At 48.5% G+C, this 22,001-nt stretch overlaps 4 protein-coding genes across 11 annotated transcripts in view; 2 read left to right on the forward strand and 2 right to left on the reverse strand.

Annotated features, from left to right (window-relative positions):
* Nucleotides 1-314, forward strand: part of sptan1 (spectrin alpha, non-erythrocytic 1) — a 29,997-nt gene extending 29,683 nt beyond the window's left edge. For 2 of the 4 annotated variants that reach the window (XM_070552507.1, XM_054744638.2), the window contains one exon: nt 41-314. In XM_070552507.1, coding sequence (XP_070408608.1) covers nt 41-166 — 126 coding nt within the window. In that variant the 3' untranslated portion in view covers nt 167-314. The remainder of the gene's footprint in view (nt 1-40) is intronic. The other 2 variants (XM_070552508.1, XM_070552509.1) reach the window with 1 other exon arrangement.
* dync2i2 (dynein 2 intermediate chain 2) lies at nt 306-4,315 on the reverse strand. The gene is made up of 9 exons (XM_015943347.3): nt 4,101-4,315; nt 3,782-4,027; nt 2,108-2,217; nt 1,711-1,868; nt 1,508-1,617; nt 1,276-1,440; nt 864-1,096; nt 642-799; nt 306-572 (listed from the first exon to the last, which is right to left on the reverse strand). The coding sequence occupies exons 1-9, from the start codon at nt 4,176-4,178 to the stop codon at nt 334-336; spliced, it is 1,497 nt and encodes a 498-aa protein (XP_015798833.3). The 5' UTR covers nt 4,179-4,315; the 3' UTR covers nt 306-333.
* A 1,100-nt stretch (nt 4,316-5,415) lies between these two features.
* On the reverse strand, nt 5,416-17,640 carry nadk2 (NAD kinase 2, mitochondrial). 5 transcript variants are annotated; one of them, XM_015943349.3, is made up of 13 exons: nt 17,498-17,640; nt 16,977-17,349; nt 14,192-14,280; nt 14,024-14,112; nt 11,872-11,953; nt 11,709-11,792; nt 9,155-9,294; nt 8,354-8,447; nt 8,115-8,210; nt 7,830-7,885; nt 7,693-7,746; nt 7,499-7,622; nt 5,416-6,034 (listed from the first exon to the last, which is right to left on the reverse strand). In XM_015943349.3, exons 2-13 carry the CDS (start codon nt 17,199-17,201, stop codon nt 5,896-5,898), a joined length of 1,272 nt encoding a protein of 423 aa, XP_015798835.1. In that variant the 5' UTR covers nt 17,202-17,349; nt 17,498-17,640; the 3' UTR covers nt 5,416-5,895. The 5 variants fall into 5 exon arrangements, with proteins under 5 accessions (XP_015798835.1, XP_015798834.1, XP_054600627.1 ...); XM_015943348.3 differs by having other exon boundaries at nt 8,115-8,258; XM_054744652.2 differs by lacking the exons at nt 14,024-14,112; nt 14,192-14,280; nt 16,977-17,349; nt 17,498-17,640 and adding an exon at nt 13,659-13,881 and having other exon boundaries at nt 8,115-8,258.
* Nucleotides 13,245-22,001, forward strand: part of LOC107375011 (excitatory amino acid transporter 1) — a 17,260-nt gene continuing 8,503 nt past the window's right edge. Inside the window, exons 1-4 of the mRNA XM_015943345.3 lie at nt 13,245-13,383; nt 18,905-19,020; nt 20,655-20,794; nt 20,861-20,998. Coding sequence (XP_015798831.1) covers nt 20,656-20,794; nt 20,861-20,998 — 277 coding nt within the window. The 5' untranslated portion in view covers nt 13,245-13,383; nt 18,905-19,020; nt 20,655. The remainder of the gene's footprint in view (nt 13,384-18,904; nt 19,021-20,654; nt 20,795-20,860; nt 20,999-22,001) is intronic.

The raw sequence follows: 22,001 nt of genomic DNA on the forward strand, positions 1-22,001 counted from the left end.
AGTCCAGGTCCGGTTCTGATGCTTTTTTTCCTTCTACCAGAACCTGACCAAGGAGCAGGCCGACTACTGCCTGTCCCACATGAAGCCGTTCCTGGACAGCAAAGGCCGAGAAATCCCGTCAGCCTTCGACTTCGTCGAGTTCACGCGCTCGCTCTTCGTCAACTGATCCCCCCACCCCCCAGTGACCAACCAGGATGTGTTAAACACACACGCGCACGCACACACACACACACACACCCTGCATGACTCCTGCTTCTTGTGGATGTTCTGCTGCTGCTGTGCTTTAATAAATCTGCTGGTTCTGGTTCTGGAAACGAGTCTTTATTTAACAATTCACTCTGCCGCCTGATTGGCCAGCTGCTCCAGCTGACTGATCTCTGTTGGGTTCTGATCCGTCAGATCAGAACTCAGCTGCCAAATGCTGACCGACCCGTCCGAGTTCCCCGCCGCCACCAGTCGGGGGTTCTGGTGGTTGAAGGCCAGACAGGTGGCGGTGCTGTCGGGTCCTCCTGTTGCCATGGTAGCAGCAGGTCTGAGGGACCTGCGAGCCAGGTCGAAGATCTGGACCTTCCCTGGAGAAGAGAGTCAGTCTTAAGGTTCTACTCATCTCAGATGAACCCGACCAGAACCAGCTGACTCACCTCTCCCCGTGGCGGCTGCCAACACCAGCGGTCTCCATGGAGACCAGGCCACCTGGAACACGTAGGAGTCAGAGACTTGGACAGACAGCAGCGGGTCGGCCTGCAGCAGCGAGTGGATCCGGGCCAGACCGTCCGTTCCAGCGCTCACAAACAGGTTCCTGCAAGTGGGTCACAAATCAGAACCAGTACCGGTCTGTTGGACCTGCCGGGGTGTACCTTTACCTGTGGAATGGGGAGCAGTGGATGGAGTGGACCGGACCACTGGTGGTTCTGAAGGAGAAGACCGCTGGAGCTCTTGGAGCAACGCTCCGGTCCTCGGGAGCACCTGCAGCCAGAACCTGGGAGGAGAAGGAGCACCGGAGCAGCAAGCCTCCTTCAGAACCGACCAGGAAGGTGTCCGGGTCCCACGGAGATAGAGCCAGAGCCGACACCCCCACGGTACCGCTGCCACGGACCTGCAGACCATAGCAAACATCTGGATTCAGCTGGAGAGACTCATTGGCCCGGTTCTGACGGGAAGCAACTGTCTTCAGTCTCCAATGGAGCGGTCCAGTTGGGTTTGTGGTTCTGAAAGCAGCTCTAACGTCCAAGTCCGGACCCAGCTGAGCTCGGCCCGTTTGGTTCTGAGACTCACCTTGGAACCGGCGCTGTGGGGAAGCTGCTGGTTTCTCAAGGTGTATGCTGCGTTCAGAACCAGCCTGTTCTGGTCCGAGTCCACCACCCACACCAGAACTCTTCCTCCAGAACAAGAACTCAGCACTCCAAACTCTCCTTTCTTCTGTAGCGGAACCCAGGAGACCTGGAGCCAGGACAGCGGTTCTGAGACTTCTGGACCAGGTTGGATCTTAGATGTGATTGGACCTGACCTGGTAGACCGGGTCTCTGTGGCTGTCTGCACTCGTCCCAGTTTGAAACAGAACTGGATCCTGGGTCCGGCTGGTGTCCCAGACCACCACCTCTCCACTGAACAGACCTCCTGCACCAACAGAACCACACGGTTTAAACGGGCCCAAACGCTCCAGAACCAGGTTGGTACCGTACACTAAATGGATTTAGAGGTTCTGGGGACCTGCGATCAGAGCGGGTCGGGTGGGGTGACAGCTCAGAGACGTGACGGCTGCAGGAACATCCAGAACCAGGTCGGCCTGTGTGGGGTTCAGTTTCCTACGATCCAGGTTCCACAAACACACCCAGGACCTCTGGGTGCTCCAGTCTCCACCATCGGTTCTGTTCAGAACAAAACAAAACCAGTGAAATGCCACAGACCTGAGGAGGTTCTGTAGAACCAGAGTGGATTCTAAAGCCCCAGTTCTGGTCCCGGTCCGTCCCAACATCTCTTCAGAGACTCTTAAGTTCTGGTAACCCAAACCCACAACGGTCCTGACCTCTTCAAGTGCATGTTATTAGAAAACTAGAACCTGGACCCAGCCTGTTGGACCTGGTTCTAGAGATGGAGCAGAACCCACCGGCCGTAGGAGCAGGCGATGACGGAACCAGTGTGGCTCCACGACACGCTGGAGACATGGAGACGGCTGTCCTTCGCGTCAGGATGCTGAAGACGATGGAGGCAGGAGACCTGTAGACAGAACTACATTACCCACAAGGCCTCCTGGTGATGTCATCAGAACCGGTTTTAGTGAAGAAACGTGTGTGTGTGTGTGTGTGTACTTGTCTTTATATGCTTAAGTGGACAAATTTGAACTTGAGACCTGTAGTGTGGGGACATATCGTCTGGCCTATGCCAGCTGATGCCACCGCACCACCCCACTTGCACCCACAGCCCTCGGTGTCTAAGTGCGGTTTAAAATTGGAAGTGGGCACCGGCACCCGGGAGGAGGCTGAGAAATCCCCCTGCCAAATGCTGTTGAATGTGCTCACTCCCAAAGTGTGTGTTTGCGTGGAATATCGTCGGTGGAAGTGTTTAAGGTGCAAATAAAATTGGGGGGCAGGTTGCCACAGGACTGTGGAAAAGTGGTCCATACCCGCACTCCCTGACTTGTCCACCCCCCAAGGTCCTATGTGCATGTTTGTGTGATGATGTGAGGGAGCAGGAGGAGAGAAACGTGTGGGGATGGGGAGGAACGGCTGGTTGGGCTAAGCCTTCCAGGGAGTCAGCTCCCCCACTGGCCCCAATAGGCACCTCTGTTGTCAAAATGTCCCCCAGAGCACGGAGACCCCAGCCCATCCTGCCAGTAAGCGGTAGTCTAACGCTATTGGTTAGTTCTGGTCGGCGCTCAGTTTCCTACTGAATGGAGCTCTGCGGGGCAGGGGGCGTGCTTAGCAAAAAAAAAAAAAAAAGAAGTATTGCTTACATTTTACCAAAGTATATGATGAGATCATCACTTTTACGGATTTCTGACAAATCATACATCATTTCTGAAAGGAGAAAACTCCGGAAAGCAGCTTTAACATAACAAACACAATAACCAACTACAGCTACATGAAGTTTTGTGAATCTTTACTTTTACAGGAGCAGTACTGATGTACTGGACAGCCCAGTACTGTGTAGAAATAAAGTACATTTACTCATGGCTCTTCCTCTTGTGTGGTGTTGATGTTTTGGCCCAAATGGCACACAAATACTCAGCAACGTGCAGGTGTCCGCATGGGGACCATCTTACAGAAAAACATACAAACGAAACGCGGTGTTATGCATCTTTTTGGCTGATTTTTCATTTCCTTTTTTATCAATAAAACACACTTGTGTTGGTGGACATTTTGAGCGTTTGTCTTTCATGTTTGCAGTTTGGTCAAAATGTTGGGATATTGTAGTAAATAAGGTACTTTTGTTGTGCCTGATGTAAGATTTTCCATGTCACACAGATTTGGGCTCTAGGAAATAACTGCTGATTGGTGAGAGGAGGACAATGGACTGGCGCTAATGAGGCATCAGAGTAAAGCTAGAGTGTTTTCCTCTCCACTGTCGCTACATGCTTGCTCAGCATGAGGCCTGCATGGAGTCACTGTCAGACCCTTGAAACGACTCTTGTCTTCACTAGAAGAATAAACTGAATGAAATGAGAATCTTGTTCATTTTACTTTGAGATATTATCTCTCATCTGTCTGAGTTTAGGTCATGTCTCATTATTATTATTATTATATCCTGACTTCTCGGATACTTAGGTTCTGGTTCTGCTCACCAGCTGGTCCTGATCATGCTGGTTTGTCCGGAAACCATCAAAAGCGTGACTCTTGGTGTTCTTCTCCAGCTCTCTGATCATCAGGTCCTCGGTCCTCAGCAGGAAGTCCAGCAGCCCAGTCGGCTTGGGCTCATCGTGGTTCTGCGGACAGACCGGTTCCGGTTCTGTCTGCGTGCAGCTGGAGGCAGTAGAACTGGTCTGGACTCCTGCTTCATCCCGGAGCACAGCATCGGTCTGACAGCTCCTCTGTGCCACAAACAGAAGTCATATTTGTGTTCATGCGGTCGCTTGAAGCCGCGGGACCGGAAGTAGAACTCACCGCCTGCAGCACCTCCTGATGGGATCTCCTCCACAGCGAGCCGATGCTCACAGACGCCACAGTTTCATCTGTAAACATCTCCAAAAACCTATTTCAACAACAGTTGGGGGTCCAAAAGCACCTGTCTGGAGCTCTGGCGGCCATTTTGATTTTAACCAGCGTTGCCATGGTAACGGGGCGGCCAGATCCGGTGACAACAGGAAACTAAATTAACTTTCCTCCGATCTGTAAAGGAGCTCGAAGATCCTCTAAATCCTCAGTTATATAAAGTAAAGCCGTTCGAAAACCAGGCATTAAAACTACCGCCTCCACTCAGTCTGAAGCAGCTAGTTCTGGTTAGCTTTAGCCTGTTAGCTCAGTTTAACAGTGCTGAGTTTCAAATAGCAGGTACTTAAGCGAAATAAACTATAATGTTAACATGTTTACTCATTAATGATTAACAAAATCAATCCGGTGGCTGATAAATGAAGGAAATGTGGAATGAAACCAAAAAGATTCACCGTAAAAACAAACGGACCTGGCAACCTGGAGAAACCACCGAGATGCGTCACTTCCGCCTCATGTCTACCCAACCATCTGGATGTGGTTTGAACTTAGGGACCTGGCCCGCTGGACCCTCAGACCCAGACTCAGAGGTTGTAAAATGATTTTATTAAAACAGAACTGTTCTGATTCGGCTTCAGCCAGCCCAAACCCACTGGATAGAATATGGCACCATGTACAGAAGAATTCTCGTTAACAAACCAAACAGTTTCAGGTGGAAATGTTGACAAGGAGCAGCACCAGAACCGAACGTGTGATGGTTGAAGTCTCTTAGGCTCTCTGATGCTACTGCTCCATGTCCACGTTTCATTTTCAGGTTCTGATACAAGTTCTAAACGTCCTTGGCTCAGGTTTGCCAGATGCAGTGCACTGATCCCGGCAGGGCTCAGATCCCTGCTCCCTTTGACCACAGAAACAAAAGCAGTAGTTAAATTCTGTCCTCCCACCAGAACCAGGATCTGGACTCAACCAGTTTTTATCATTCAAGTCCATTTATACTCCGCCAGGAAAACCCGAACTGACCTCTGAAGCCAGAACCGGTCATGATGCATCAAAGATGCGTTAGGAACAGCTGGAGTAACGGTTACCGTAGGAAAAGGCAAAAGAACCAAACACGGAAGTATCTAAATGATTCTGACCTCCAGGAATGACGTATGATGTCTGCATCAACTCTGGAGTAGCTGGCCCAGAAACGGCGCTGGTTCTGATCATACTAACCCAACACAGGTTCTAATCAGGCAGATCCAGAACTCCAGATCACACCTTCAACTCTTCCCATTTTGCTTCCATCTGCCAGACTTCCTTTAACTCGTTGTGGTGGTTCTGATCCAGTTCTGAAGACTCATCTGGATCCGCTGTGGGTTCTGATGATCCGTAGACCCAAGACCAAAGAAAACAAGTCTGGGATCTACAGGCTGCCACCAAACACTGCTTTAACTTCTGGAAGGAAAACAGGAAGTGATCCTCCGGACCGCTGACTGATGTCATCGGGACTCATCATCAGGAGAAATCCTGAATCCAATCAGGATTAAAGTGGAATTGGGCCGGTTCAGATGGGGAACAGAAAGAAAGGAGAACAGGGGGACGTGAGGACAAGGGCACAGGAGGACGTTGGGTGGGATCCTTTTTGTCCACGCTGAGGATCAAAGTTCTGACTCTGACCCGTGACAACCTGGACCAGCAGCAGAGGCTAAAACCCAGTTCTCCCCTTTGGCTGCATCCTTCAGAACCTCTCCAGTTCTGCTGACCCAGATCAGTTCTCTAGAAGAACCGTCCTCAGCTGGTCCTCTTCACTCATGCTGACTGTGGCGATGGCTCCATCGTTAAACTCAAAGGACGTCCCACCGTCCACCACCATGCAGGCATCCCAACACCGAGAGCGGACACACACCCTGAGGGGACAACCAGAGACACAATCAGCTGATCAGCTACACAGGACGAGACTTTAAATCAGTGAACAGGTAAACCGGAAGGCTGGTGAACAGGTAAACCGGTGAACAGGTAGATCGGTGAACAGGTAGACCAGTGTTGAATAAATTATTTCAAGTAAAGACGGCTCTCCCTTGCCCTGCCTCCAACATGCCTCCATCTAAAAGGCTAGGTTATCCAGAGTTATCTCTGTAGTTATGCTGCTATAGGCTTAGACTGCTGGAGGATACACTGAACACTTTCCACACTCGACTACTTTCTTCTACAATCTGCTCTTTAACTGTATTATTTCCTGCTAGTTCAGCTGTTAACTTTATTGTTTCTCTAAGTGTTTTTCTCCCCAGAAGAAGCTACAACGATGTTCTGCTGAGCTGTGGTGGCCTCATGGAGGGGGCCATCGTCTAGCACACTGCTGCTAACCACTTAAACATTCTCCCTCTCCTGGTAATAACATTTTGCTTTCCTTGACGTTGAATGTGCTACTACTAGTTTACCCGTTTAATTATAGATTCACTAGGATAAATACAATAAAGTTTATCTCTCGCCAAATAGAATATTTACTAAGAAATCACAATGTAACCTGTGTGTGTGTGCGTGTGCGTGCGTGCGTGCTCTGTCTTCTCCATCCCCAGTGAGTCGTGGATCCTCTGGAGGTTTCTTCCTTTTAAAAGGGAGTTTTCCTCTCCACTGTCGCTGCATGCTTGCTTAGTATGAGGATTGCTGTAAAGACTCTGACACTAGTCAGTGACTCGATGCAACCTGCTGGGTTCCTTATATAGGAAACTTGTTACTGATTGGTTTAACGACCTGACCTGTGTTGTTTACTGTGTGAAGGTCCTTGAGACGACTCTTGTTGTGATTTGGCGCTTTATAAATAAACTGAACTGAATTAAATTAAACGAGGGACATTCTCTTATTGTGAATCAAACACTATACCAGATATGCGAGCACTTTACTGAAGGAACGGACTGTCCAATCTCCACCTGGTCTGACCATGTGATACATCCACCTTCCTTCTCTGCATTAGGTCCACAATCTCTCTACGGTCCCAACATTAGGAGCTCCTACTCTCGGCTCCAGACTCTTGTCTTTGCTCGTCTCTCTCTGCCTACAAACACACCTTCCTCCTCGCCACCGTACAGCGACAGGAGTCCAGTTTCCACAAGCGCTCTGAAGGTGAACAGCACCAGTGGCAGCCATCGTTGACCCTAGCCTCCACCAATCCGGAATAGAAATCCCGTTTGTGATTGGAATATCTGATTTGTCTTGGGTTTTACCTCAGATGCCCTTCCTGACAACCATCTGCATTTATCTGGAATTGGAAGAGGCACAAGGAACCACTGGCTTGGTATTTCATGTTGTCCTCTGAGGTCTACCAGAACACCTTCGGATAAACAAAGTTAAAGAACTACAGAATCATCACTGACTTGCTGGCAAAGCCTCGCTGTCGGCTGCTGGAGAAGACTCTGTTAACGATGGGCTCTCTGACGCTGTAGAGCAGGCGCCGCTGGGCGGGGCTAAACACCAGAGACTCGTTGTAGGAGTCAGTCACTGTTCAGAGACACAAACCATCAGAACACACACACACAAACACACACGCACACACACACACACCCCTCACCCTTCTGTATGAACTCGGGGCTCAGGGGCAGATCGGCACCAGCCTCCGACATTCCTGTAAGAAAACAAGATTCCAACATTCAGATGTTTTTACTCGGATTCACTCCCGACCGAATCTGCGTGAAAACACCGACGTACCGATTCTCAACACCTCCTCTACAGCCTGTTCAGCCAGCTTGTTGATGTTGTACGACCTGCAGAGAAGAACCTGTTTATTTAACCCACCAGAACCATCAGGAACATCTGGACACATGCTGGAGACCAGGGAGTCCCGTTCTATCTCGGCTCAGAGAGGTGATGGTTTCCAGCCTCAACATGCAGGTCCCAAACACGAAATGACACGTATAACACTCTGATGATGTTCTCCAGAAGGAACCAGATCCTCAGAACACAGCTTGAATGATAAATCAAAGCCTCTCTCACCAGGCTTTGGACCCGGTTCCAGTGCAGATGCTGAGTCCGGAGCTCTTCTGCTTCTCCCATGGGCCGTCGTCCACAGAGATCTCATAGTAGGAAGCCCTATGGAGCAAGAAGTTAGCATGGGGTTTGAAGGGTTTTACCTTCACCCTGTGGTGGACAGAGAGGTCACCTGTGAGTGGGGATGGGAGGTGGGATTAACCGGGATTACATGCATGCAGTGTTAGGGGGGAGGGCTCGGGTACCTGGAGGACAAAGACTCTCCGATGAAGATCTCATTCAGACTTCTGACAGGGAGGAGGCAGGGCTCAGAGACGGTCTGATGCAGCATTCCTGATCCTGAAACACACGTCTGGATTAGAAGCGGAGACACTTCCCAACGCGGACAAGCTGCTGCTAAGAAAAGTCTTAAGAGTCTTTTCCACCAGCGCCGCTCAGCTCGGTTCCATCAGTAACCTTTTACACTAAAGAGGTTTCAAATGCACCGAACTGGGTTACAAACCGGACTGTCAGAACACAGTTGGTCACTGGTTAGCTAGGGGGCTGGGTCACTGGTTAGCTTGGGGGCTGGGTCACTGGTTAGCTTGGGGGCTGGGTCACTGGTTAGCTAGGGGGCGGGGTCACTGGCTAGCTAGGGGGCGGGGTCACTGGTTAGCTTGGGGGCTGGGTCACTGGTTAGCTAGGGGGCGGGGTCACTGGTTAGCTAGGGGGTTGGGTCAATGGTTAGCTTGGGGGCAGGGTCACTGGTTAGCTAGAGGGCGGGGTCACTGGTTAGCTAGAGGGTGGGGTCACTGGTTAGCTTGGGGGTGGGGCCACTGGTTAGCTAGAGGGTGGGGTCGCTGGTTAGCTTGGGGGCGGGGTCACTGGTTACTCCACAGTTTCTGGGTCTCTTCTCTTCAGTCTGACTTAAAGCCTCAAACACAAATTAGAGAGGCTCCCCAGCAGATAGGGAAACCCCCGACCCATGTGGTCAAGCCTTGTTGAGAAGGTGGTGGAGAAGGGCCATAAAGTCTAGGATCAGGCCTGGTCCAAAGGCGGACTCGTACTCTGGTGTGTGTCCGTGGTGGTGATCCGGTGAGCGCGGTTGTGCTGCTCCAAACTCAGCTGCTGGTCATGCAGATCCACTGGGGTCGGGTTAATTCCCGTTCCTTCCAGGTGCAGACGGATTCTCTGGCGCCACAACCACCTGAGCAAGGCCCAGGAACAGATGTTAGGAATGCACCAAAAATTCCACCGAAAATTTTTGCCAGAAACACCTAAATCACCAAAACAGGCTGTCAGGTGAACCCATTTTCATTTAGTTTTTACCCTGGGTATAAATGCTCACTGTGTTTGTCCTGAGGACGTTTATGATAATGACCCGCACTTGTATAGCGCCTCTCAGAGTAAGGACTCCAAAGAGCTTTACACTACAGTGCATCATTCATCTATTCACACACACATTCACACACTGATGGTGATGAGCTACAATGTAGCCACATATATTTCAGATCACCATTGCATTTTCTTTGTCACTTCCTGCTCGCTGTTTGGTTTGTTCTTGTTTTCTTCACGAGAACTCAGCCAGCAAATTTTCTGCTGCTTTTCATCCACCCTGTTCTTCTGATAATGACCCAGACTCCTTAACTTCCCTCACCCATGCTGTCCCACAAGGCTCTGTGCTGGGGCCTCTACTCTTCTCTATCTGCTTCCTCTTCAGCTTAGGCTGTTGCCCCTGCGACCCGACCCCAGATAAGCGATTGAAAATGTGTGGATGGATAGATAGATAAGATAAATAGACAAATAGATACACTTTATTGTCCACCTCGAATTGAGGCAGAAATTCGCCTTTGACGTGGCTCACCTTACAATACAATCCATATCGCATTCACACAAATACATAAAAAGACAATTAAAAGGTATTAAAATGTTATCGTTGTAAAAAAATAAAACTAAGAATTCAAAATTGTAACTGCGGTGGGAACAAATGATTTCTTATAGACACGTTTCTTGGCCAACGGAACCCTGAACCTCCTTCCTGACGGAAGTAACTGAAAATGTGGGTTCAATGGATGGTTTGAGTCTGCACTGGTCAGGGTAGCCTTCCTGTGCGCTGCTCGCTCGTGAAGAACAGAAAGTGGGATCTGAGGTGAACCTGTAATTTTACTGCCTAATTTAACAATGTGTGAGAGTTGTGTTTTGTTTTTAACAGTAAGTTATACCAAGCTGTGATATTGAAAGTTAGAATGGATTCAATCAGTGATTTATAAACAATTGTTAGGATGTCCTTGTTCACATTGAGCGCTCTTAGCTTCCTTAGCAGGTGGAGTCTTTGCAGCGCTTTCCTGTAGACACCGTTGCTGTGATTTGCAAAGGACAGGTGGTCATCAATTTCTGTTTCCAGATACCGGAATGACTGAACCTGCTCCACAGGCCGACCCTGTATGCTGAGGGGTTCGAACAGGGATGTGTCTGCCTCACTGACTGCCCCACAGCACATTTCTTTAGTTTTTGAGATTTTCAGCCCCAGGAGAAAGTCTTCAAATGTCTGGACCAGATTACTGACTGCCTGCTGATATTTAGACAGGTCCTCCGATGTCTTCACTGATGCCACCAATGCCATGTCGTCTGCATACTTGTACAGGGCCATTCTCTCACTATGGATAGATCGATGTCACACTGTCACTTAACATTCATGGGCTCACCCATTTGGACTCACGATGAGGAAGGCTGTTGTTGGTTTGACATCCAGGAAACAGCAGAGAGCGTCTCTGCTAGTAGAATCTAACTGTTAGCATTAGCAACTCCACCACACAGCAGAACTCCTCCAGGCTTGTGTTACTTGTGGAGAAAAAACATCAACGTTACAGAGCAAAGAGAGTCAGTGGTAGAGTTGTGTTGCTGTTAGCCAATCAGAGGAGATCCTGCTGCCTGAAACTACTTTCTCCTCCAGCTGACTTCTCTGTGTGGAAACAGGTCACAAGGCTCTCGTTCCCAGTAGACCACAGCAGACGAGTGTTCAACACCTTTAGCAGGCAGCAGCTCAAATGGACAGCAGTTAAATTCAGTGTTACGCTGGTTGAACTGGTTTTTACAACTAGTACTGCTCGGTTACAAGTCAACCGATTTTTCAAAGCAAAGGAAGAATACAGGCTTGCCGGATTATTAAAATGATCTATGGCTGCAGGCCTGTCCAGAACCCGGCCATATTCACTCAGTTATAACTGAGGGTTCTGGGTGTTGAGACGTTCCACAACAGAACAGTTCTTGGGTCCCTCCTGCTTTAATGTTTCACGTTGATCTAAAATACTTGATCTGAGCTAATAGGCGTTTGTCTACAGGTTATCTCCTGTTATTGCTGTATGTGTGTGTGTGTGAGACCTAGCGGGTGACTGATCTGTGTGAAGCGTGAGGATTACTGCAGCCTGTGCATCAGAGGTGGAGGTAATCCCAGACACGTTCACCAGCAGGTGGGACGTCCTCCATAACTGGATTTAGCCCGAAGACGCAGCTTCGGTTTTAGAGACCATGTGACTTGATTCCAGACGCCACAGGTTAAAACTGGTCTGTTAATCTTAGCTAAAGCCAGACGAGTGTACACGCCGACAGGTAAATACGCACCTGAACTCACCACGGCACAGCTTCTCCAGAGCCTCCGGGAAGGCCCGCGTGTACCGAACAGGAAGGCAGAGATGCCCCTCCGACCTGCAAGAGTAACTCACATGAAGCCGGGCTGTAGTCGTGTTTCTTTGTTTCCACGAGTTCTAATAAATCAGCGTTTTACCTCTCAGGGTCGGTGTTGACTCCTACCACCGGTTTGTCTTTGCTTAAAACTTTACTGGCAACCAGAAGCATGGTCCCGTCACCTGAACAAGCAAAGCCGTTACAGAACGTACACAGGCACAAAGCTGCTGTCTCTGGTCTACTCTAGAACACAGGCAGGTTAGGTGAAGCGCCTTGCCCAAGGACACAACAGCAGAATTCCCAGGAGCAACGTGGGTCGATTGAGCAACCCTCCGATTGCTGACGAACACGTTCTCCATCTTAGTTTTCATACGTTTGAAGTCCTTGTAGGCATGAATGAATAATTCTTGCTCTTTCTGGGAGAACAAAGTTCTGTCCATTACTTCAATTCTCGTTTATCCAGCATCCATCAACTCTATTTATTTATTTATTTAGCCTTTATTTATCCAGACGAGTCGACTGAGAACTCGTTCTCATTTACAACGAAGATCTGGCCAATAGGCAGCGACACACACATGGTTAGCTTCACACCAGAGAACAATGGGTAAGATAAAATCTGATAAACAGTCAGACATAAAGACAAGGGACTGTTCTCATATATAATGAGTACAAGCAACCAGAGCAGACCTAGGAGCACTGATCAGAAACTATTGATTGCAATGATGCAATAAACCTGTCAACTGTTTTAAATTAAACTTAGTCATCACTGAGTCACATCGCTTCAACACACAGGACCAGCTCAGCATGAAACTAACCACAGCTAAATGATACGCATGCACCCCGTTTCTCATGTATGGCACGGCATGGGGGCCAAAATTAAGACTACTGCCCAGCAGCAGGAGGCTATATAAATTCCGAAGCAAACTACTGATCTGATTAATGATAAGCTGGCGCTGCTTACTGAGGAATAGCACCTTTACTGGCGTTACTACTAGATACGCTAGGGACTAGCAGCCCTCGGCTGCTCATTGACTGGTCCAAACACTCCCTCTGCTGTTTATTAGCATGGATAGGCTAGCGTTAGCCTGGACGGGCTGGTGTTAGCGTTGGAAAGGCTAGCCATTAGCGTGCCTAGGCATGCCACTAGCTGGATTTCCTACCCCCTCGACGGACCTTAAGCATGGATAGGCTGGCATTAATCAATTTCCCTCTGGGATTAATAAAGTATTTTTGAATTTGAATTGAATTGAAACCGCCAACATTTTTCAACAACTGGGCATCTTTGACTTAATTTACAACATTTGGATGGGTATTTCTAGACAACCAATCAAGAAAAGCCGGTAAACACTGATGAGGTCATTTTTGAAAACAAAAGATGACAGTGAAAGACGCACCTCCCGTCGGCATAGCAGAGGAGCGAGCCGTAGCTGAATATCAGCCTTCTCTCTGTAGCCTGTTAAGAGAGACAACGCACCTTTCTGGTGGAAAAGATGCAGCCAGCCCCCCCAGATGTCACGACCAGCCCCAAGGGACCCATGTGTCGGTGCCACAAGCTCATCGAAGCGGGTTTTCAGCCGCAGGTTCAAAACATCCAAAGTTGAAGCCAGAAAAGGTAAACAAGCTGGTTTTTCTACTAATTTCTACTTAAATTAGTCCCGGTAATACCGTACACCGTGGTGAAAGGCGGAGGAAGCTAGACGGTGTTAAAATTTGGAACACGCCCAATCCGAACTGTTGCTCAGCAAAAACAAAGCCCTCTAAACATCCAGACCCAGGAACAGAACACGGTAACGACACATAAATGATGCAAACTAGAATAAAATATGAGGAGAGCTGAAATGGACTTCCGGCGTTGCCATGGAAACGTGTAAATGCTCGGCGTTCTACCTAGATAGCACCAGCTGCACAGCTTTAATCAAACAGCTGGTGGTCTTTGTTGCAGTTCTGATGTCTGAGTAGTCCTCGTAGGCAGGATTTATTCATTCTTCCTCCTCCCGGGAGGAGGAGGAGGCTCTGTCCTTTCCTTCCACTCTCACTCATCTAGCATCGATTAGCCGGGGCTGCCCACCTCGCTTACTGCTCCTTGCTTGGATTACAGAGGATTGAAACCACCTGAACATCGTTGGGGTTGCTGTCAAGCAGGGATTTATCGGGTTAGTCTCAATGTTCTGAGTTGGTTAAAGAGCCGTCCCCTGATCTCCAGAGGGACGGTTCGTCCCATCAGCGTCTGTAAAACCTGTTATGGTTTTTACCTCCAGCTGAAATCACAGCATCCGCCCATCGCACCACCTCTTCATTATACTCTCCTCTCTTCACAACCCGGACCTGGATGCCTTCTCTCCTACAAACAGACACATTTCAGAGTTCAGGCTGTAAGGGTAGCAGCTGAGTCCCACCAGACCACCTGGACCATCACCTACTGCAGACTCTTCACTATGTGCTCCACATTGTTGTTGTGGATGTTGTGTCTCTCCAGCAGGCCGCTGTAGCTGGAACCCTTCATCGCTAGCTGCAAAACACAACAACCATTAACACTCGAACAAAGAATGTATGGAGACAGAGAAAAGGTGTAGTGTCAAAGCATGTCGGTCTGTAGGACCACCTTTGGGTCCACCTGTAGAACCACCAGTAGGACCACCTGTAGAACCACCTTTGGGTCCAACAGTAGGACCACCTGTAGAACCACCAGTGGGTCCACCAGTAGAACCACCTTGGGTCCAACAGTAGGACCACCTTTGGGTCCACCAGTAGAACCACCAGTGGGTCCACCAGTAGGACCACCTTTGGGTCCACCAGTAGAACCACCTTTGGGTCCACCAGTAGAACCACCAGTGGGTCCACCTTTGGCTCCACCAGTAGAACCACCAGTAGGTCCACCCTTAGAACCACCTTTGGGTCCACCAGTAGAACTACTTTTGGGTCCACCTGTAGAACCACCTTTGGGTCCACCAGTAGAACTACTTTTGGGTCCACCAGTAGAACCACCAGTAGGTCCACCTGTAGAACCACCTTTGGGTTCACCTGTAGAACCACCTTTGGGTCCACCAGTAGAACCACCTTTGGGTTCACCTGTAGAACCACCTTTGGGTTCACCTGTAGAACCACCTTTTGGCACCTTCACACCTGGGTCGGCGCGGACCCACCCTGATGGGGTGTGTTGTGTTCACATCAGTGTAGCCCGTGTGTTTTCTGTGGTGAAGCGACCATCGTTCCTGACCTCCTCGCCCTGCGGTCTGCTTCAGGCTGACCCAACACACCCACTGCTGACTGATTGGCTAGCTGAAACTCACGCCTATCATTAGGGCCAGCCTCTGATTGGCAGGTAGAACCAGCTGCAGCGCGAGGACAAACTGCTGTGAGGAGCACATGCAGCAGTCTCAGTGAGAGAGCAGGAACCAATATCAGAGTCCCCAAAAACGACGCGGCTCACGACAGCTTTTTGTTATGGGCCATTCCCATCTGTACCGGGTCGGCCCAGGCCGGGTAGCCCCAGTCGGCCCCAGCCTGGCCCGGTTGATTCCACACATCCTTGCTTAGGTATGCAAGGAATGCAGTCAGAGACACTTTCAGCTTCTGGGAAATCAGCATGATAATGAATGATAATGAACTGAGCTTGCCTTAAGCCCACGTGGGCTGATTATACCCACCAATCAGAGGCTTGCTCTAATGGAAGGTGTGAATTTGCTGTCAGCAGTGGGTGTGTTGGCCCTGGTCGGCCTGAAGCAGACCCCCTCGAGAAGAGGGCTGAGAATGAGCCTTGGTTGGCCCGGAAAAATACCAGGCCACCCAGATATGTAAACAACCTACGCTACCCGGCCCGGGCCGACCCGGTACAGGTGGGAATAGGGCTTAACTGGAGGACACCACAGACTTCTCCACTAATCCTTTGCCCCGCCCACATCCGCATTCCTGAGAAGGATATCGTGAACCGCAGACATCATGGTGTGAACAAAACCTGGCAGACCGACCCAACTAGACCGAACAGGGTCTGATGTGAAAAAGCCATAAGGGGCATGGATCCATCCAGAACCAGGACCTGGGCTTTTCTATGTTCTCTGATATTTTGCTTGGATTCCAATAAGAATGGCCACATCTCTGAGAAAGAATTGTGTGTGTGTGTGTGTGTGTGTGTGTGTGTGTGAGGTCAGAATTCAGAACATATTGAGAACTAATGATTCAGAACCACTAAGTCTGACTGCTGGGAAGGATGGTTCATAAGGAGGCCTGGGTCAGTGGCTCTGGTCTGGGTTAGGAGTTCTGGACTGGGTCAGGAGTTCTGGACTGGGTCAGGAGTTCTAGTCTGGGTCAGGAGTTCTAGTCTGGGTTAGGAGTTCTGGACTGGGTTAGTTGTTCTGGTCTGGGTGAGGAGTTCTGGACTGGGTCAGGGGTTCTGGACTGGGTTAGTTGTTCTGGTCTGGGTCAGGGGTTCTGGACTAAGTCAGGAGTTCTGGACTGGGTCAGGGGTTCTGGTCTGGGTCAGGGGTTCTGGTCTGGGTCAGAGGTTCTGGACTGGGTTAGTTGTTCTGGTCTGGGTCAGGGGTTCTGGATTAAGTCAGGAGTTCTGGTCTGGGTCAGGGGTTCTGAACTGGGACAGGGGTTCTGGTCTGGGTCAGGGGTTCTGGACTGGGTCAGGGGTTCTGGTCTGGGTCAGGGGTTCTGTACTGGGTCAGGGGTTCTGGTCTGGGTCAGGGGTTCTGGACTGGGTTAGTTGTTCTGGTCTGGGTGAGGAGTTATGGACTGGGTCAGGGTTTCTGGACTAAGTCAGGGGTTCTGGACTAAGTCAGGGGTTCTGGTCTGGGTCAGGGGTTCTGGACTGGGTCGGGGGTTCTGGACTGGGATAGAGGTTCTGGACTGGGACAGGGGTTCTGGACTGGGACATGGGTTCTGGACTGGGTCAGGGGTTCTGGACTGGGTTAGTAGATATGGACTGGGACATGGGTTCTGGACTGGGACAGGGGTTCTGGACTGGGTCAGGGGTTCTGGTCTGGGTCAGGGGTTCTGGACTGGGTCAGGGGTTCTGGACTGGGACAGGGGTTCTGGACTGGGACAGGGGTTCTGGACTGGGTTAGTAGATATGGACTGGGACATGGGTTCTGGACTGGGACAGGGGTTCTGGACTGGGTCAGGGGTTCTGGTCTGGGTCAGGGGTTCTGGACTGGGTGAGAGTTGAGGATGAAGTTTGTGAAGAGTGTCCCAGGTCCTTACCAACTGTTTCAGATCCTCCTCGGACAGTCCAGCGTACCGGTACCGCTGCTGTTCGAACTCATACCGGGTGGTCTTGGTGACCACCGCTACTTTATCCGGCTTGAAGCCGGCTGTCGGTGCCGATGAAGCTCCGCACGCCACGGTGCGGAGAGACCGAAGAGCGAATATGCAGCTGATGGTTCGATTCCCGAATAACAGCAGGTTCACCAGCGAGCGGTGGGCCATCCCTCAACCAGTCCGAACCTAGAGCCAAATGATCTGATTCGAACGGGAGTCAAGCGGCTCGGCTTCCCGTTAAAGAGGCGACATTCTGCCAGTGTCGAGCTCCGTGGGCTGAAGGTCACCCGGTTATCAGGGTCAGAGCTGAGTGTGTCTGTAAGAAAACACCAAAAGTTAACTAGTTGTTTACCTCCTCATCCAACTAGCTGGTAAACTTAGCTAAACAAGCTAAAAGTAGCTAGCAGTTGGCTAACTATCGTAAAACCACAGAACCACAAATTCTAAACTGCTTGAACTCTTACCGAAAACCAAATTCACGCAGCAGGAAGACAATCAACCATTTAAAACACGAAGTAACACAAAAGCACTAAAGAATAAACCAACAACAAGAGAGACGTGCAAACACGCACGACACAGCCTGGCATCTAGTCTAATCTTACGTGAGATACGTACAGCTTCTCCTGATTGGCTACACGAGCGCAAGGTCAAAGTGACGCAACGACGGCGGATGTTTTGGCTGCTCCTACAAAATAAAACAGGAACGAGTTCTGTCGGCTCTAGTTTGTCGTTTGAATGAAGATCGTTTTATGTAAAAGCATAATCCTAAAACGAAAGATTTAGGGCAAATGTCCACACACAGATGAAGAAATTGGTGATTTTAATTTATTTCCGTCCACAAAATCTCATTTTTCATTCTTAATTCCTGAATAAAAACTGATTCTTCAAACCTGAACAGTTGAAGTTTTTATATGAAGAAGGACTTTCATTTATTGTTGTTGTGGTTAAATCAATGGCTTTCTATTTTAAGACAGTATTTTGATCCATAAAATGTCTGAACAAACAAGCAGAAATATGTAGAATTTCTTGAACATCTTTAGAAAACACACTTGTTACAAGATTTTTTTAATGTTATTTTTGGTTAAAGTTTCAGTAGCAGATGGGGGCTCAGGAGTTGTTCGCCTTGTGACTGGTGAGTTGCCGGTTCAAATCCAGACTCTGTCAGATCTCCACCAACGTGGACATATATATTGCCCAAGGACACAACAGTACAATTCTGAGGAAGCTGGGATCGATACAGGACAGCCCTCCTGAGCCACCAATGTGTGAATGGATTAATGTAAAGTGCGTTGGAGTTCTGGAACTTCATGCAGGTGTTTACCATTTACCACCTAAAGAATTTCAGAACGGGTTCTTAATCCGAAGGATTAAAAGGTGCTCACAGATTATTCTGATGTTCTACAAAAACATTCACTCATGAACGCCTCGTGGGAATCCTGTTTGTAAAAGTCTCTCTGACCTGATTTGGGGTTTTTCTGAACTAATTACGTTCGTTTCTCTGGAGGTTATTTCTTCACACGATGAGGTCACTCAGCTCCAGATCCACTTTATTCAGCTAATTGTGGTCTGGTTTCCTCTGAGGGATTATCTCAAACTATAACACGTCCCCAATGAGGTGATCAGCATCATTTCAACATTTTTACTGTTTTCTGGCAAAAAAAAAAAAAAAAAGAATAAAACGACAAAAATGTTGAAACCATGAAGTACAGGAGGGACGAGGATTGTGGTGAGGGGAGACGGACCTTTCTTCAGACAGGTAAAAGCTACCCCTGAAACGGTGTCACGGAGTGGCTATTGGAGGAGATTTGTCCTCTTTGTCTTCCTCCCTCCCTCCCTCTCACGTCTCCTGGATGAATCTCCTCTGATCTCAGGTGGTGAAGGAGATCTTTCCCATGCTTCACATCAGACCTGCAGAAACTCCAGAAACTCTCCAACATCTCTGCAGCTTCACAGACCTGTGCTGAAGAGGAAACACGTGACCAAACAGGTACGTGATCAGCTGTGTGATTTCCTTCAAAAATTGATCCCAGGGCTGCTGAAGAACAGAACAAAGTCCTTTCAGATGATGCTTTTGTCTTTTTAAAGGATGTAAAATGTTCGTGTTAAACCCAAGCTTCCCAGAAAGCAGAGAAGATGTTTAATAAAATGTAAATGGATTTAGTGTCACACACGTTCTGAATGAACGTTTCATGTGTGAGGGAGCAGCAGGAGGTGGAGCGGGATGTTGGAAGAGTTGTTGGGTCGGTCCCAGCTCAGGGTTGCTGTGTCCTGTAACAGGTTAGGATATAAGACCTACGGCTGTCCGGTATTTAGTTTTTACAGTGAAACTATTCATGTTGCGTTGATAATTCATAGATCTCTGAATCTATCTCAGAACGCCTGTGCTCGGCTTCTGACCAAGTCCTCCAAACACACCCACATCACCCCGCTTCTCATCCAGCTTCACTGGCTGCCAGTCAACTTCAGGGTTCATTTCAAGATCCTGGTTCTGGTCTATAGGGCCTTACATGGACAAGGACCATCTTACATTGGTGATCTTCTCAGTCCCTACACCCCCAGCAGGTCCCTGAGGTCCAGTGACCAAAGCCTACTGGTTGTGCAGCACCAGGCTAAAGGTCAAAGATGACAGATCATCTGCTGCTGTGACCCCAGACTCTTGACCTCTCTCCCCCTGAGCCTGAGATCAGTGGACTCAGGGGTCTCCTTTAAACTCACCTGTTCAGGCTTTGGTGGGACCTTCACCACCCTCTCCTTGTTCTGCTCTTTCAACTTATTCCGCTTTTCCCGGGATCGCCATCTTTTCTTATTCTTTTTTTCTTCCTTCTCATTTTTTAAATCTAAATTTTCCATTTTTTCCCTTTCCCTCCCGATTTTTTAAAATGACTTTTTATTTTTTGTTTGTTTGTATTTTAATCTTGAGAGGCGCTGCATGAAAATGATTTCTTCTTCTAATAAAGTCTTTTTTTCCTGTTCCAGGTTGCTAAAAAATAAAGAAATAAAATTAAATCCAAATCAGAGAAAATCTTTAAGAACAACAAATCATCTACTATTTAGTGAAGTTAAACTTTGGACAGCAGCTGAATAAAAACACGTTTATTGGATATTTTGAGGGGAAAGTCGGATAAATGATGTATTTTCTCCATCCTGGTTTTCCTTTAGCATTCCAATGGAATTACAGTCATGGGAGCCGAACGGTTTAATATTTGACTTTTTAACTCGTGTTGTTTAAAATTCAACACCAAACGTAAACTTTCATTATTACTAAGTGTGGGGAAAACATTTCAAGCATCTTTTTTGACCTTTTAAGTAGAGTTTTGTTTTTTAGTGAATTCCTTCAACTTGTAATTATGAATAATTAGATTTTAGTTCATATCCTTCGTGGATTTTATTCATGATTGTCATGATTTCTGTTTTTAATGTGTTTTCTGCTCTTGAGGGACTAGTTTGATTCAGTGTCTGTTAAAGGGACAGCTCCCTTCAGAAGATCAGCTGCTTCAGACAGCAGACAGACCTGTCCCGCTCCACAGAATCAGGGAGATATTCCAACAGAACTCATACAAACGTCAGGAGATTTGGTGCTTTTAAACCAGAGCCTCTTTGCTGTGTCTTGTGTTTGAGCAGGATGCAGCGCATCAGGGAGGGAATTCACATCCGGACCATGAAGGCCAAGAGGAAAGTAGAGGAGATTTCAAAAGAGGACATCCAGGCCTTCCTGAAGAAGAACGCTTTTGTGCTCTTCACTGTCGGAGCCGTAGTTGTAGGTGTGTTCATCTCAACCTTCTCAGACATCCGTCCCCACAGAAGAATCACCCCTCCTCTCTCCACAGGCGTTATTCTGGGATTTGCACTGCGTCCGTATAAGATGAGCTACCGTGAAGTGAAGTACTTCTCATTTCCTGGAGAGGTGCTGATGAGAATGTTGCAGATGCTGGTTCTGCCTCTACTGGTCTCCAGTCTGATCACAGGTGAGACATTAAAACTAATAAATGGTGGCTGTTGTACCCGGTGGCCTCCTGAACAGCTTCTATTGGAAAAAAATATTTTGTCTTTCAGGATTGATGAGCTAACGGCTAGTCACAGCTAACGACTGCACGTAGCTAACAATCGGTTTGAGCTAAAGGCTAGTCTGAGCTAAAGACTGGTCTGAGCTAATGAGTAATCTAAGCTAATGACTGGTTTGAGCTACCAGCTAGTCTGAGCTAACTAACAGTTTGAGTTTTATCCTAGATAGCTTTGCTCCTGTTTCTTTGCCTGAGTTAACCAAACTAGTTAACTCTATGAAGACCTCTGCATGCCCCCTCCACATCTTACCCTCATCTTTGTTTAAAAGTGCTTTTCAGTCCATCGGACCCAGCGTGCTCTCTATAATTAATGCTTCTCTGGTTTCTGGTCAGGTCCCTGCTTACTTTAAGAACGCTGTAATCCACCCGCTTCTTAAAAAACGAGTCTTGACTCCTCTCTCCATAGCAGCTTCCGACCCATCTCTAAACTTCCGTTCATCTCCAAGATCTTGGAAGAGGTTGTGGCTAAACAACTCACAGCTGCTCTTGATGAACATAACATCTATGATAGCTTCCAGTCAGCTTTTCGTAGAGCTCATTCTACTGAAACAGCTCTTCTTAGGGTCTCTAATGACCTTCTGACTCACAGTGATGCAGGGGACTGTTCTGTTCTGGTCCTGCTGGACCTGACTGCAGCCTTTGACACTGTTGACCATCACCTGCTTCTGGAGAGGCTGAGAGACTGGGTAGGCCTATCAGGAACTGCTCTGGAGTGGTTCTCCTCTTATCTTTCTGAGCGTTCCTTTTCTGTGGCCGTCTATAAGTTTAGGTCCTCCACCACCTCCCTTACCCATGGTGTCCCACAAGGTTCTGTGCTGGGGCTTCTGCTCTTCCTCCTCTATCTGCTTCCTCTTCAGCACACCCTGAGCTCCTTCAAAGGAATCTCCTACCATCTTTATGCAGATGA

Source organism: Nothobranchius furzeri, chromosome 6 (genome assembly GCF_043380555.1).
Source record: "Nothobranchius furzeri strain GRZ-AD chromosome 6, NfurGRZ-RIMD1, whole genome shotgun sequence".
Lineage (NCBI taxonomy): Eukaryota > Metazoa > Chordata > Actinopteri > Cyprinodontiformes > Nothobranchiidae > Nothobranchius > Nothobranchius furzeri.

Bases quoted from the DNA above. Each gene is read 5' to 3' on its own strand.
- dync2i2 (XM_015943347.3), bottom strand. From the start codon at position 4,178: ATGTTTACAGATGAAACTGTGGCGTCTGTGAGCATCGGCTCGCTGTGG. The intron at 1,097-1,275 runs GTGAGTCTCAGA...TATGGTCTGCAG, and splicing joins CCCACAGCGCCGGTTCCAAG to GTCCGTGGCAGCGGTACCGT. The intron at 800-863 runs GTAAAGGTACAC...ACCCACTTGCAG, and splicing joins CACTGCTCCCCATTCCACAG to GAACCTGTTTGTGAGCGCTG.
- nadk2 (XM_015943348.3), bottom strand. From the start codon at position 17,201: ATGGCCCACCGCTCGCTGGTGAACCTGCTGTTATTCGGGAATCGAACC. The intron at 14,113-14,191 runs GTAGGTGATGGT...GTCTGTTTGTAG, and splicing joins CACATAGTGAAGAGTCTGCA to GAGAGAAGGCATCCAGGTCC. The intron at 11,954-14,023 runs GTAAAAACCATA...TTGCTTGTTCAG, and splicing joins TGCTGTGATTTCAGCTGGAG to GTGACGGGACCATGCTTCTG.